Here is a 15,729-nt window from a genome sequence, read left to right as displayed (position 1 = left end):
GGGGCGTAGTGCTACATCGCTACTGTACTGGGTAGAAGTCACGTACAGGACACTGGCAGAAATAAATGTCAGGAAAGCTCTAGATCTTGTAAAGAAGCTTCATGAGATTCCAGGTCCAAGATTTTGGAACCTAGTGTTTGCAAGAGGAATCTCTCTCTGGTCCTGAAGCTGTATTCGTTCATGAAATCTACGGCGTCCCGCTTCACCCGTTTATTTGGGACTCAAGGGAGGAAGCATGGCCATGAACAGGCCGATTGCTTCCCCTCCCAGGCCTTTCTCCTCCTCCACCAGAAGGTGAGCTGCAGTTGCCGGTCTTCTTTTTTGCTGTACACCCTGTGCCTAGAGTAGCGCTTCCCACACAGAGGGAAGGTGCTGAAATAGGTGTTCGATGAATGGCTGATAAAATCAAGAAGAAACCGAAAGTGTGAGGTCCAGCATCAGCTGGGACTCCGGGGTTATCTGAGAGCGGGAGTCACAAGTTGGCCTCTGCCGGCTCTGAGTTGGCCTCTGTGCCTGCACAGGTGCTAACTGCGGTTTTGCTGGAGCAGTCTGGTGCATATCTGCTGGAAAAACACAGCACAGGCTTGCTTCCCTCCCCATGTCCCGAGGTCACCATGGCCAGCTTGTGGGGATGTGAGGCCAGAGCTCAGGCGATGTGGGAAACGCGGATAATGAACGTGTGGAAACAGCCAGAAGGTTATATTTTATTTTTGTTCATGATACAATTCACTCATTTTTTTGCATAATACTTCCTTTATTTATTAGTAATTTTGTTATTTTGTTTTTACTTCGTTTAGGAACAACATGGGCCTAGAGGCACCAATCTCTTCTAAATAAGAAAAACCTATGGACCCCAAACACCAAATAACAGACCTGAAACAAGTTTGGCACCAAGAATCGAGAATGTAAATACTTTCTGGTGGCTGAGAGTGACTGAGCACACAGTTTTGGTTCAGGGCTCAGTACTGAAGGTTGAAAGTAGCCTCTCGCTGCTCAGTACTGCGGGCACCTATAGCTTATTCCCTCTGGTCTCCTAGGTTGCTGGCACTGCCATAGTGTTTACTGAGGAGTGGACATTAAGTCCCACTGGAGTTAAGGTGATCTGAACGCTTAGTTCCAGCTCAACTTCTGCACGTGTTGATGCATGCATGTATGTATGGCCTTAAATGCATTCCTAAACCTTTGGCCCCAGTTTTCATTTAGCTGGGAATAAGATAAAGTGTCTTCTAATTAAATGTGGCAGAATGAGCAGAGGCGGCTATTCATGCTTCCTGTGGGAACCTCCCAAATGAGATCAAGGAAATAAAAATATATAAAAGTAATAAACACAAAAGATGAGATGGCAGCAAATAGGAGAGGTCAGCCAGATGCTGAAAATTGGAAATGTCTAGACAAAATGGAGTGACTTCCTTCAGTTGCATTTCTGCTGATGGCCTGCTGTACAGAAGCCTATCCGAAGCCGAGAGTCCTAGGAAGTTTTGAGAACTGCAGCCAGAATCTTTAGCAGAACCTACCTCTAGGGGCTACTGTGAAGGTGGGCGACTATAAAGAGGGATTCAGGGGACATTTCCGAGATTATGTATGGAAATGTGGCCAATAAAAGCAACAGTGTAAGCTGAGAGATAAGACGGGGGTCCGAGAAACTCAACCCTAGAGGGAGAAAAAGGAATTCCCAAGTAGAGAGTAGGACCCAGCAGTGAGAGGGCTCCCCCATCCCTAACATGGGAAGCAAAAGCAGGAGACAGAAACATAACAGCTGCATACACACGGGGTGGGATTGGCTCCGTGGTTAAAAGCACACGTTGTTGCTCTTGCAGAGAACCAGAGCTTGGTTCCCAGCATTTACAGGATGGCTCCTAACCATGCGTAGCTCTAGTTCTAGGGGATTTGACACCCTCTTCTGGCCTCCACAAGTATCAGGCCCATAACATAGTACACATACATGCATGCAGGCAAAACATTCATACACATAAAGTAAATAAATCTAAAAATGTTATTCAAAAATAAACCAGTAACACAATTATCATTGGTGACAAACAGCAGGAAGTAGCTAGCAGAATTAAAAGTCATTGCATTTGGGAAGTGACAGTTTAGGGCGTGCGACAGAAAGGTGGGAACAACCCTTACCAGAGGCCTTGTAGTCCTGCTTAAGACTCTCTTAAAATTAAAATATTTATGTATTTCATTCCTATTGGAGCAGTTCAAAAGGGCTGGGAAATGTCTTAGTCAATAGAGTACTTGCCATGCAAGTGTGAGGATCTGCATTTGATTCTAAGCATCCTTAAAAACAGACAGGCAATGTGTGGCATGCGCCTGTGGTCTAACCCTGGTGACACCAAGGAGAAGCCCTGTCTTGCTAGGCAGCTGTGCTCTTGTTCTGATGACAGATATTGTCTTAAAAAATAAAGTGGAGTGTAACAGAGCAGACTGTCTGATCAACTACTGACCTCCACACACATGTGCACATACACCTGCCCACACGTGAACATGCACACATGCATATCTCACACACACATGCACATGCATGTGCACACACACAGGAATAAGCATTCAAAAATTTTGTTAGAGGGATACTGTAACCCTCCTCAGTGGACTATTGGGAACACCTATTCATAGGTAAAACATCTGAACAAGAGTCTAACACACAATACAAAGCCATTTTGGTTCTTATAGCCACAAATGAATCTCTATGTTCAATGAAAACATTAACCAAGTTGGTGGCTTCTCTTGCCCAACCCAAACTGTGGATAGTGCATCACCATGCAGAATGCTAGCTAAGGCCAGGATTTGTCAAGACCCCAGCTGTTCTGTAAGAGGCCAGAGTTGAATGATACTTCAAAGTCCATCACGGTAGCCTTTTCCCTTTCTGTTGACACTGCCAAAAACTAGAGCTGGGGTTAGCTTATTCTGTGTGCCCGAGGTTATGCTAAGGTCATCTAATATATCCCAAGCCTTGGGGTTCAAGTCTGGTATGACGTCCAAACTTCAGGAACAGCTAAATTAGATGTGGCTAAGCCCTTCTAGACAACTACCATGTAAAAAACACCCCAACGCGGCTTGAGTTTAAGAAACGATGTAAGAATCTTATAATCACAAAATTGTCAACCTTCCAGTTGGCTCTTGCTTTAGTGGAAGAGATTTGGCTCATTGTTTTTGTATAGTTTGTTCCCCATCCTCTCAAGGGGCATCAGGCGGACTTTATGGAAAGACAGGCTATGTCTTGTAGTTGAACTAACACGACAAGCTTCACCACTTGCTGTCCTCTAGATTTCAGAGCAAATGCAGTTACGGACATGTCTGAAGTTCCCACCGGGTGAGCAGTGAGACAGAAAAACAACGGCAATAAATAGAACCCAGAGCCTGTCGGTGGGGCATTTCTCTGTGCTGTGTAAGGAGTGAGCATCGCAGAGGCCCTGTTCTGAAAAGGCACTGTATGTGATACTGAAGCCATAGCCACATAAATGCCTTTTAAAAATTGGCTGGTTATCAGTTGCCAGGGTAATCTCATAAGGAGACAAGGTGCAGTTCCGATTTTTTTTATTTCTAAGATTATAATATAATTACATCGTTTCTCCCTTTTCTTTCCTCCCTCCAAGCCCTCCTATCTACTCCTCCTTTCTTTCAAATTCACGACCTCTTTTTAAATTGCCATTATGTACCTATATGTATGTATATATGTATATATATAAATAAAACCTGCTCAATCTATACATTACTCCTATTACGTTTTCAGGACTGACCATTTGGAATTGGGTAACCAATTTGCATGCTCTTTGCTGGGAAAGACTATTTCTCCCACTCTCAACATCTCTTCGTTGCCTGTGGTTCTTTGTGATCTGAAGCCTCGTGGTCTTTCCCCACACACCTTGGCATGTCCCTTCTTGTCCTTGCTCAGTTCATGTTTAGGCAATCATGTTGTGGGGGCAGTTATGTGTGTAGCTTCTGACACAGTCTCACAGCAAACTCCCTGATCGGCTGGCTCTTTGAGTCTTTCCACCCCTTCTTCTGCAATGTTCCCTAAACCCCAGACATGGGAGCATTTTATGGATGTACCCATTGGGATACCTCTGTTGAATTTTAAGACAATGAAATACCATGGAATCAGATCCGTAACTCTGGTACCATTTTCCTTCTTGTCAAAAGATTTGGAAGCAAGGAAAACAGGTGGCCACAATATGTCATCAGCAATTCCTCAATTCCATCTATAGCCTGGTGCTATCTAATTTAGCTCTGAATCTTAAGCAGAAACTAATGGGCATAATAATTGCAATAATTACACGTTAGATTAACGGAACAACTTTCCCGCAAAGGGCGCATGGCATTTGCAACCCTGCAGATGTTCCATACGCACGTGCCCCATATAATACGGGTCACGACGGGTCCATTTCTGCGTGATCTCCATCCGGATACTGCGGTTTTGAACTCACATGACCTATGCAGGACTGAGAGAGGGCTCTTCAGACTGTGCCTTCTAGGAATAAACTGCAGTTTCACCGTTTGGAAAGGAATGGTGTAACTTGTGTGGTGTGATGATAAGAAACCTTTCTGAATATTTCAGTGAATGAATGCAGACGACGCGCCAGTCACTCAGCAAGCGGGTGCTAAGACGACGCAGCTGTAGGGAAACAGCTGGACGTTCGTTTCCGCTCCCATTTCTGCAGACGAAGTTCCTGAAAACCGGCATTATCTCTTGCCTTGGGCACTCCATAGAACCAATATTAGGACAAACGATGGTGTCAGAATGTTTGAATTGGTGAGATTGCTGTTGTTTAGACAACTTTAAGGCAAGGCAACTGGGACCTGGGGTATTTGGGGCATTGATGCTTCTTGCCTTATATACATGTCTGTACTAGAGTTTTCTTGTAACATAGAATCTGGACTTACAATGAGCCTACAATGTGCCAATACGTCTAAACTGAAGGTAATGCAAGGCTGTGGGAGGCAGGACACCTCTTCCAACATGACTGCCTTTGATGGCACTGAAGCAGGCTCACCAGCTTCCTTCTCTCCTCCGTGAGCACCCCTATGTCATTGGGAAGGACTGGCAGGGAAAAGCCTTTTAAAGAACAAACACGTAGTGCATCCACCCATTGAGCTGAAAGCAAAGCAGCCATGAGGTTTGCCTCTCGGAGCCGCTCTTACCTGCTGGACTCCTGCTTATAGATGTCGATGATGTTTTCCACGAGCAGGTTTCTCTGAAGTCCATAAACCCCGTGTCTGTCCAACACCACCTCGTGTCTGCAGGAGGGACAGCGAAACCGGCCCCCCGACGCCACAGTGGTCCCTCCTCTCGTGGGTAAGTACGGGTTAGAGGCCTGTTCTTGCCAAGTAAGAAAAAAAAGAAACTGAGCAATGCCACAGGGAGCCTTCTGGAGACCGTTTTCACTCTCTGACACTAGGCACAATATGGACTCCTCAGCTTCCTGCAAGTGGTCCTGGAACCCAGGGCCTCCCCTGATCCACAGCCAAACCTACAGTACACCCTCGTCAGCAAGAAGCATTTTTCTATCCCGTGTTTTCATCACCCCAAGTTTCAACCAGATGCTCCAACACTCATAACCTGGCCGGTAACTCATTTTCAAATTTTAAACGGATTCGGTGCCCCTGTTTTGTTTTACTAATGACAAATATGGTTCTTAGAATTAAAACACAAATGGATTGGAAGTGGGAAGGGACTCGACAGCCAAACCCAGGGAAACGATTCAAAGGCACTGAAAACAGCCTTAACGCTCTAAGGGAACCGGCTTTGACTTCAAACCCTTGATGCAGGATGGAGGGCACTCCACACCCTCCAGATTCCAAACAAACCTACCTGGAAGATGTCACTGGCACATTTCCTGCACAGGTTGTGCTGGCAGGGGAGAATGACCACGGGCTTCGTGAACATCTCTAGACAGATAGGGCAGATCAGTTGCTTTTCCAAGTTATCCATGGTCTGCTGCTCTTTGGAGAAAGACTTGTAATTCAAAGAAGCGCTCATTTCCTGGCCGTCCCTAGGGTGCTGCCAGGGGACGGGAGCTCCCGGACGGCTTCGGCAAGTATTTCCTGGAAATAATTCCAAGGGCTGTGCGATCAAGTGTCCTTTATGTTTCTCTCTATGGAGGACATTGTTTCAGGCCCTGGTTCGGAGTAGGTGATGGAGCTGTTTTTAGCAACCGAAGGTCACATGACCCTGGGCCGACTTGTCCATATAAGCCAGTGACAGGAGGATGGATTCTGACAGGTGACAGAGTGCAGGAGTCAACATTCTTGCCCTGGGGAGTAAGAGCGTGGGTGGGAAGGGGATTACAAGTCCCGTTTAGCAGGGGTTCTGAAGGGAGGGCGGTCTACAGCCCACAGCTGTCAACAACACATGCAAAGGCACAGGCCTGGTCTCAGAGCCATGCCCTCCAGGAGCGACTGGAAAGAACTCGGTGACAGGCTCCTTCGGAATGCAGTCCTACAGTGTAACTGTAAGAAACGTCAACATTGTTTCTCGTCCAGTGCAGTGTAACTGTATAAGAAATGTTGTTTCTTCAGACTTCAGGAAGCAAGCCGCCCAAAGTAAGGTGACGGCAACTTCGTAGGTGACGGCAGCATCTTAGGTGACGGCAAGCAGAACTTGTTTGCAGATCTCCATCCTGATCTCACAGGGCAGTCATGTAAAAAGTCGCTCTTGATATTAAGTTTTTCGTCTCTGCCAAGATTGCAGTGTAAGGCTGAATTCAAGACACTGTCACCATGAAAGTACCTACAAAAGTCTTTACTTTTTGTGCATGTCAGTGTGTGTGCATGCATGTTCATGTGTGTGGGGAGGCACGGGACTGGTTTCCTGCATCACTCTCCACCTTCTCTGTAGAGACAGGATCTCTCAGCTGAAGCTAAAGCTGGTGGGTAGGATAGCACTAGTCTGGCCTCATCTTCCTCTATTTTCCATGGACTTACAGGTGGGCAGCCACATGCAGTTGGCGCTTACGTGAGCTCTGGGGATCTGACCAGGAGCCATCACACTGTGTGGCAAGTGTTTTATCCACTAAGCCATCTCCCCAGACCTCTTTTAAAAATTAACCAGTTGTTGAGTACTTTTATACTTCCCACTTGTATCCTGTACCTCCCAGCCCACATACAGCACAAAACACAGAGAAAATTTGTGATAGACTTTAAGAAAAAAATCTAGCTTAGTTTACGACAGCAATCCTCAATGGAATAGCAGCCCGTAGATGAACTGCATGCTATAATTACATGTTATCATGTGTTAGAGGAAGACAGAGTCCTACCCACTGCCCAGTCTGCTCCTAAAGGGCCTGTGTATTTTCCCCTTCATCCGAGGTTCTTTTCTAAAATAATAGTATCCCTGATAATTTCTGATATTCTTGCTCTGCTCTTGCATCATAAACACCGATTCTGACATTTGCCAGGGATCTGTAAAGGCTGTAATTGATATGGACTGCACATAAAACAGTTTAAATCAGACAGAAAGTGAAAGAGAAATTCATGTCATTTTTAAGTGATGAATTTTTAATCTCATTTCTCTATGATTTCAAAAATCCCAAACAAAGCGCAAAAATCTCCAGTGTGTTCTTAATTACAATAAAGGGCAGGTCATTGTGGCTGGTCGTGCACAGTCTTGTTCGAGATGCCTGGACAGCTTAATTGCAATTTGTAAGCTTGGTTATCTAATAAATTATGCAAATGCATAAACATTGGGGGTGGGAATCTTTTAAAGATTCTCTCCAAACTTCCAATATTTATTTAGCAACCACAGTGAAGGAGAGAATTCATGCCACTTTCCTGTCAACTCACTTCAGCAGTTAGAGTCTGTTTATCATTACTTTGGTTATGGTGTTCAATATATAAGAAAATTTCTAGAGAAGATTCTACTGCAGAAGTAAAAGACCTTGATATCCAAAGTAAAACATTTATCAGTCAGGATCATATCAGTGATGTATATACACATATATGTATATATGTATGGATATAAATGTATATGTACATGTATATGTATAATTGTAAGATGTTGGTTGTTTTGATTTTTTGCCCTTTTGACTCTTTCAGGGGCCTATCACCCAGTTCCCACATAAATCACACATGGAGGCTTATTATTCTTTATAAGTGTCCAGCCTTAGCTTCACTTGTTTCTAGCCAACTTTTCTTAAATTATCCCATCTACCTTTTGCCTCTGGGCTTTTTCCTTTTGTTACTTCTGCATACCTTACTTTCACTCTTACTCCATGGCTGGCTGTATGGCTGGGTGACTGGTCCCTGCCATCTTCCTCTCCTTGCTCTTGCTCTTCTTTCTCTCCTGCCCCCTGCCCAGGTTTTTCCTACTCTTTATTCTCTCTGTCTGCTGGCCCCACTTATCCTTTCTGCTGCCTTGCTAGTGGCCGTTCATCTCTTTATGAGATCATTAGGTGTTTTAGACAGTCAAAGTAACACAGCTTCACAGAGTTAAACAAATACAATATAGAAGAATGCAATACATCATTGCATCATTAAACAAATATTCCACAGCATAAACAAATGTAACACATCTTAAAATAATATTCCACAACAGTAAGAAGGGTTGACCAGATAGGGTCACATGACAAAAGGTTGTATAATGATGTGGGAGTCCCCTCTGTATGCTCTGATTACCATTAATGAATAAAGAAGCTACTTTGGACCTGTAGCAAGGCAGAACTTAGGTAGTCAGGGAAAGCTAGGCTGAATGCTGGGAGAAAGAAGGGCAGAGTCAGAGAGAAGCAATGGAGCCGTGGTGATATACAGAATAATAGAAATGGGTTAAATTAATATGCTAGAGCTTGCCAATAACAAACTAGAGCTAATGGGCCAAGCAGTGATTTAATTAATACAGTTTCTGTGTGATTATTTTGGTTCTGGGCAGCCAGGACGATCAAGTAAGTCCTCCTTACAACAACTTGGTCCCCAACGTGGGCCCTCCATGCAACAATACAACCCCACAATGGCCTTCTGAAGGCTAGAGATCTGCAGAGACCAATATTGTCTTAATTCAAGAAGCTGGAAGTCTCAGAAGAAGGCTGGGAAGCCCCTGAAGGGTCAAGTTCAAAGACAAGTCCAGTGTCTAGGATGACAGCAGCGGCAAATATCGGACCACCTGAAGAGAGCCCAGTGTGCAAATAAATATGGGTGCCCCTTCTTCCTCTTTTTTGTCCTAGGTTCCAGCTGCCCACAATTCAGAGTGGGCCTTACCTATTCAGTCTGAAGACTGACATATGAGTTGACTCTAGAGATAACCTCACGACCACACCTAGAAGGCACTTGGCAAATTTTCTAGGTGTCTTTGGTGAAGCGAACAATGAAGATTAACCACTATAGTCTTGAACTAATAATATAGCTCTGGCTTCTTTGTCAGCGGGGTTCCAGCGCGAGAACCGCATCCTTAGGCAGTTCTATCAGTGTGTGGCCATCAGTCTGGATTCGCAGTAACCTAACTGGCACAGGTGACTGCGTGCTTGAGCTCTTCGACGCATTCTTATTGGTCCTAGACTACAAACCAGAGCAGCGTGCTCTAGTGCAGAATGCCGTGGGCCGTTAAGGCATGGTGGTGAGCATCTGTGCACCTGTACAGTGAAAAGAGGGTAGAGAGAGTGAAAAGACGGGAAACTGCTCTGGGTGAGACGGAGAGCTCATGTGAAGGCCTGGGGCGGTACTGTAGACCATTGTAGACTGTGCCCGAGCTGTGCACAGAACTGTTTAATTGAATAAATAAATAAATAGATAAATAAATAAATGCTACTTCTTCACCAATCATTCAACATTAGTTTGCTATATTTTTATAATTTTATTTTATGTATACGAGCATTTTTTGCTTACATGTTTGTCTGTGTATCATAGGCATGCAATCGGTATTCGCTCAGAGACCAGAAGAAGGTGTCAGATCCCTTGGAACTGGAGTGAAGACAGTTGTTTGCCACCTTCCGGGTGCTGGCCATCAAACCTGGATCCTCTGGAAGAACAGCCAGTGCTCTTAGCTGCTGATCCATCTCTCCAGGTCCATTACTATTGCTCTTTACCTTGTAAACTTTTGATTTTGCACTCTTGTGTGATAACTATTTATTAAACACAGCCGTACAGCTGTGAACATTTTTCTTCACGTCTTTATCAAAAGCTAAGACACCAGTACATGACATTGGTCTAGATTCCCCAGCAGCAGGATCACTATAAACGTGTCCATAATGAACTACGCTTGATGTTATGACCACAGAGACAACGCCAAGTGATACAGTCTTATGGGGCCACCAGCGTATAGACCACCACTCTACCGCTGACCGAAAAGTCAGTAGGTAGCACATGAGCACACACTGACGCAGAAACTTTGGTGGAAATAATCCTCCCCTTCTAAGAGAATCCACTGAATATTTACCATGTGGAATCGAAAGACTAATAAAAGATCAGGTTACTGCCTCCCAGGAGCTCAGCAGAATGGAGATAGTCACATGTAAGAACCACAGTGAGAAAGGGCTAATGAGGAACAGTAGGGATGAGGGAGACTCCAGAGGCTGGGTAACTTTTGAACGGATCCACTCAGGAAAGACATATTTACAGAGACGTGGAGCAACAAGCGTACAGAGCGCCAGCATACGTGGTGGTTTGAGGTGAACACTCTACCGAGGCACGGACAGCCCAAGGGTCCTGTACTAAAGGTTGTTAGTAAAATACTTACTCCATCATGCACAAGGAAGTCACTGAAAGTTTCTCATAAGAATGGTTCCATGAGCCCTGTGTGTGTTAGAGGACTAAACCTCCCTGCTGCGGTGAGGACAGGTGACGGTGCGGGTGACCCGGCTCAAGCAAGATTGGAAACTATTGCCAATAGTTCAGGTGAGAGGTCAGAAAACCCTGGCATAGGACGGTAGCACTGGGCAGGGCAGAAGGAAATGGACTCTGGGGTTGTGAAAGTTGTATCCATGGAGATGACTCGGTGCCTAGCACGGATGCTGCCCAGGATGCTACTGTGAGTCAGCAGGCAGATTCTCCCTGGGTTCTTCATCTGCCTCGCCTTGTGCTCTCGGAAAATTACCCGCACCTAGCTGGATTTAGGCTCAGTCATCTACAACTGACCAGGGTTCATAAATACCTTAGCAGTGTTTGTCGGGGGAAATAGCTCAGAAACAGTATTACTCTTGGTGTTTGAAAACCCCACTTCTGTTATTTGATGGACAGCCTTCTCTTTTTCTACCCTCTGCTTCATGGAGGTTTCTCTCCTGCCTGCCAGCTTCCAAATAACCACTCTGAGACTTAATATTAGTTACGTACTCTTTGGCCAATGGCTCCGGCTTATTACCAACTAGTTTTATATCTTAAATTAACCCATTTCTATTAATCAATGTATTGCCATGTGGCCATTAACTCACATACTGTTTCTCCAGCCACTGCTGACCTCTCCCTGACTCTGCCTTCCTTTTCTCTGTAGTCAGTTTGACTTTCTGGCCTAGCTGCATTCTGCCTGGCTATTGGTCAAACCTACTTCTTTATTAACCAGTGGTAATAAAACATATCTACAGCTGGTGCAAGAGAATTGTCTGTATTCTGTCAATCATGTATTTTAATAAAACGCTGATTGACCAGGCAGGAAGTATAGGCAGATCAACCAGACAAAAAGTAGAGGCGGAGCAATGAGAATAGCAAAAGGCTAGGGAGGAGAAAGCTCCCTCTGCCACCCCTGCGCAGATCATCGAAGAGGCAGCATGTAACTTGCCCAGTTGAGAAAGGTACGGAGCCATGTGGCTAATGTAGATAAGGATAATGGGGTAACATAAGTTATAAGAGCTAATAAGTAGCCTGACCTAATGGGCCAATCAGTTAAGGCATCTGTGTGATTTCTTTGGGATATGCCGGCTGTGGGGTACCAGGTGGGAACAGATACCCCAACAAGCCGGCCTGTCATACTACACACAGCATACAGACAGGCATACCATATCTGGGCTCTTCACCTTTCACTTTTTTCCAGAAGTGTTTTCCTGTAGGCCACCTGGAAAGCCAGCTAGAACCTCACAGGAATATAATCAAGAGTTGACTAATGTTCACTGTGCCCCCACCCTCTTGTTTCCTTCTCTTGGTCCCGCCTTCTTTCAAAGAGAAGCAACTATAGACCGATTTGTGTATTGGGGATGGAACACAGGGGTGTGCTCTAGAGAAGAGCCAGAATATTCAGCCTGCTCCCAAATTCTTCAAAGTCCGGGAGACAGGGACCATGCTGGAAGCACAGCTTTAAGGCCTCCAAGGCATTGTAAATGCAACACGGTGGCCTGGAGAGCATCTGGACTATATGTGTGGCGGTCACAACCTCCTCTACCCTCAGTCTCGCCACACACATTAGATAGAGCTCGAAATCCCACAAAACAATTTCACTGTTCTTCATTCCCGAGTCCACCAAGTTGGTGGTGTCGTATGTTTAGAAACTCCACGAAGCCGAAACCTCCAGTCTCTGAAGAGGGTCTAAGGGGTATCGCGAGTTCTCAGGACCCTGGAGATGCACTTCAAAGTGCATTTGGTGTTAAGAGATGACAACAGAGAGGTTTATGATAATCTCCAACCTCTAGCCACCAGGTCAAACGGAAACAGGCTTCAGGAGCCAGGGCACGGCAATTGTGACACTAGCCACTAAGAGCACAGGGTTCTACGTAACTATCCTCGCTTTGGACCCTACAAGCAAAAACACTGGCTATGCACTCGAGGATTCTTACCATCTTCAGTTTGACAGGTTGCTAGCGGTGTATAACTCAGAAAAGCATTGTAGTTAAGTCCCAGCTTCACACAGTTTGAATGTGAAATGGTCACCCTGGCCACGTGTTTGAGCAATTGGCTCCTGGCTGGTGGTGAGTCTTTGGAAAATTGTTGAACCTTTAAGTCTAGGAGAGCAAGACTCACTGGAGGAAGTGGATCACAGGTTGCAGGCCCAGCTCCTGCCCTACTTCCTGTTTGCTCTCTGCTTCCTGTTCTGCCAAGATACAAAAAGACAAGGAGTCCCAGCCGCACACTCTTGATATCCAGACGCTGTTGCCGCGTCTTCCCCATCATGATAAGTGGTGTCTTTTAAAACAGTGAGCCTTTGTCAGGAATTTTGCCACATCAATGAGAAAAGTCTCTCTCTCTCTCTCTCTCTCTCTCTCTCTCACACACACACACACACACACACACACACATACACACATACACACGTGTGTGTATACATCCATATACATATGCATATACATACATATATATGAGATTTACCACCATCCTGGCACATAGATGCAAGACCATACGTACAGAGAAATGTTATCCTGGGATGCTCACCCACGCTTCTGAGTACAGATCTAACGTACAGACATGCTGGGGTTGAGTGCTGGTCATGTGACTGAGTATCTCTAGCCCTCTTTGCCTCTCAGAAACCTGGCAGATCTTACACGCTGCAGAACTCCAACATTCTAATCATAGGGCTGCTCTCTCCATCCCTTCCTGGGTCATCTGATTAGCATAAATTATCACAGACGTGCCACGGTGCAGGAAATTCTAAGAATTTCAAGAAGTTGGGACCAGCGCCAAACCCTTCATCATTCTCTCAAAGCTCAGTACGATCTTCAGGACCGGGAAAGGGAGGCTCTGAAATTATTTTTGCTCCTGTTTCAGCACAACAAATAAACACACCCCGAGTCCCACTCGCTCTGTATCACAGCAGCCCACCACAGCTCTCATTATCACCGGGTGGCCAGCTGTGGCTGAGAGAGGTCGTCCTGTGCTACAGTTGCTAAGATGTGCGGAGAGCACTGTTTCATTACGGATCCCAGGCTCTCTCACCCACCACCCTGTGCTACCCTCATGCGCTAGGATGACACTCAGCATCAGGATTTTCTGTGATGTTGAAGATACTCTGTCTGTGCTGTCCGACTATCGTGTCCAGTACTAGTCTGGAATTAAATGTCTTGTATACTGTATGTTAAATAAACAAATTTTGCCGCAAGAAGCCATTTTATCCACCATAGGTTCTATGTCTGGGTATTTTAGGGTGTATTTCATGTGGTCAATTGCTTGTGCAGGAGCTTAGTGAGCTGTATCATTAATATAGATGGAACTGAGCTTGTTCCAAGAGGGCTGGAGACGCTCTCCGTCTCAGCGAGACAGCAGATGCTGGAGCACCAGGAGGCGCAAGCTGGACCTGATGCTTGTCTCCTTAGTGACAGGAAGCGACAAATCACGGCAAGAATCTAGAACCCTGTGCGAGGCCTCAAGCCAAAGCTCTCCCATGATCAGATCACTCCCAGTGGTCCTGCCTTCCTGCTTGGCATAGGGGAACCACCTCAATCTTTCTCTAAGTTAGTGGACACCAGGCTTTGCTTTGGTTGGTCCTCCCCAACTCCTTTATGGCCCTATCTCCTCCACTTTCTAAGCTTTTACCTCTCCACTCTCTTGTCTCATGTGTCCATCACCTCCTGTCCTGTCCTCAGATCTCTGTTTCCTAGCTTACACCACACTCATTCCCACATAAACACACATATGCAACAGAAGCTAAGACACACATGTATGAGAGAACATGTGGTGTTTATCTTCTGAGCCTGTGTTACTTCACTTAACATATGACTTCCCAGTTTTATTCCCTACAAAGTCTTGAACTAAATTTTGAGCTTTAAGTTTGTATTTAAATGACCATATGTGGTTAGTGGTTTCTTATTGGTCAAAATGTCTTTGGATGTAAAATTAAAAGAAAAATCTTGGGGGACAACTAAAGTATATATAAGGGACTCTCCAACAGGAGTTGGGTGACCGCCATTGAGTAGATTCTGTAATTTATAGCTAGGATGTGAACTCCCGTTGGCTCCATATGGCTAGAGGAACAATATCAATGGTTTACTCCAACTTCCAGACTAGGTCAGAGCGTTCTGGGGACAGCACTAGTCACAAATGATAGTCATTCTCAGCACTCCAGAGGTCCTGGGCACTTCATTTACTCCTGGTCCCTCTGTCTCATTGGCACAAATCCTTAGAGATTATAGAGGCTTAGCTTTGACAAACACATATTTCTTAAACAAAACAGAACTTATGGCTGGAGACAAGGTGGGGCCAATAGGAAGTACATTAAATAGAGCTTGCATTGGTTGCTTGGTTTATTGTTGTACCTGTTGAGGAGAGCTTAAAGGAAACGGCTCACGGTAGGGACATTGTGAGAGTACAGCTCGTCCCGGCAGGGGTGGTGTGGGGCCAGAGCAGCTCTAGCTGTGGTATCAGGAACGTGGGGGGCAGCAGGCCATTGAGTCATAGTGAGGGAGCAAGAGATAGCTATAAGCTGGTGCTCACACCTTTACAGGGTGTGTGACCCCACCCAGGGAATGGCACACATGGTGGGTGGGGCTTCAGATCTTAGTTAACCCCTGGGAATGCCTTCACAGACAGGCCCCGTGGCTGGCTACCTAGGAGGGTCTAAAATCCGTCCAGCATTTGATTAACACAGCTTGATGGTGGTGGGGCCACTTAGGGAAAAGGAGATAGGAACTGCAAGGCCAGTCTTCCTTCTGGCTTAGTCTCTGGTACCCAATAGAATCGAGGAGGTTGTGACTGACTCCATAGTTAAAACAGAGGACAATACAAATAAAGCAGGCTCCGACCCCTGGATGATGTGAATGTTGGAGGCCCTGGTGGCTGCTGAAGGAGGAAGTTTCGGCAGCCCCGGAAACCGAGGGTACAATCTAGGCTATGGCTTGCAGGTTAACTTCTGACCTTGACTAAAGGGTCTCCAAATTTTGATCCCAGACC

The 15,729-nt window shown here is 45.6% G+C and overlaps 1 protein-coding gene and 1 long non-coding RNA gene across 5 annotated transcripts in view; one reads left to right on the top strand and one right to left on the bottom strand.

Annotated features, from left to right (window-relative positions):
- Positions 1 to 6,161, bottom strand: part of Trim55 (tripartite motif containing 55) — a 39,821-nt gene extending 33,660 nt beyond the window's left edge. Inside the window, exons 1-2 of one of the 4 annotated variants that reach the window (XM_085677302.2) lie at positions 5,813 to 6,161; positions 5,143 to 5,315 (exon numbers count right to left, since the gene is read on the bottom strand). In XM_085677302.2, the coding sequence (XP_085533428.2) occupies positions 5,143 to 5,315; positions 5,813 to 5,980 (341 nt within the window). In that variant the 5' untranslated portion in view covers positions 5,981 to 6,161. The remainder of the gene's footprint in view (positions 1 to 5,142; positions 5,316 to 5,812) is intronic. The other 3 variants (XM_048420339.3, XM_048420341.3, XM_048420342.3) reach the window with 3 other exon arrangements.
- Positions 6,162 to 6,233: 72 nt separating this feature from the next.
- LOC146891482 (uncharacterized) lies at positions 6,234 to 10,073 on the top strand. The gene is made up of 2 exons (XR_014997372.2): positions 6,234 to 6,452; positions 9,835 to 10,073. It is a non-coding gene; the product is annotated as an uncharacterized LOC146891482 (long non-coding RNA).
- The last annotated feature ends 5,656 nt before the right edge of the window (positions 10,074 to 15,729 follow it).

The sequence above is a fragment of the Myodes glareolus genome, chromosome 16, assembly GCF_982192425.1.
Source record: "Myodes glareolus chromosome 16, mMyoGla1.1, whole genome shotgun sequence".
Taxonomy (NCBI): Eukaryota; Metazoa; Chordata; class Mammalia; order Rodentia; family Cricetidae; genus Myodes; species Myodes glareolus.
Note: the sequence above shows the minus strand (reverse complement) of the source record. Positions and strands in the feature narration are given on the sequence as shown.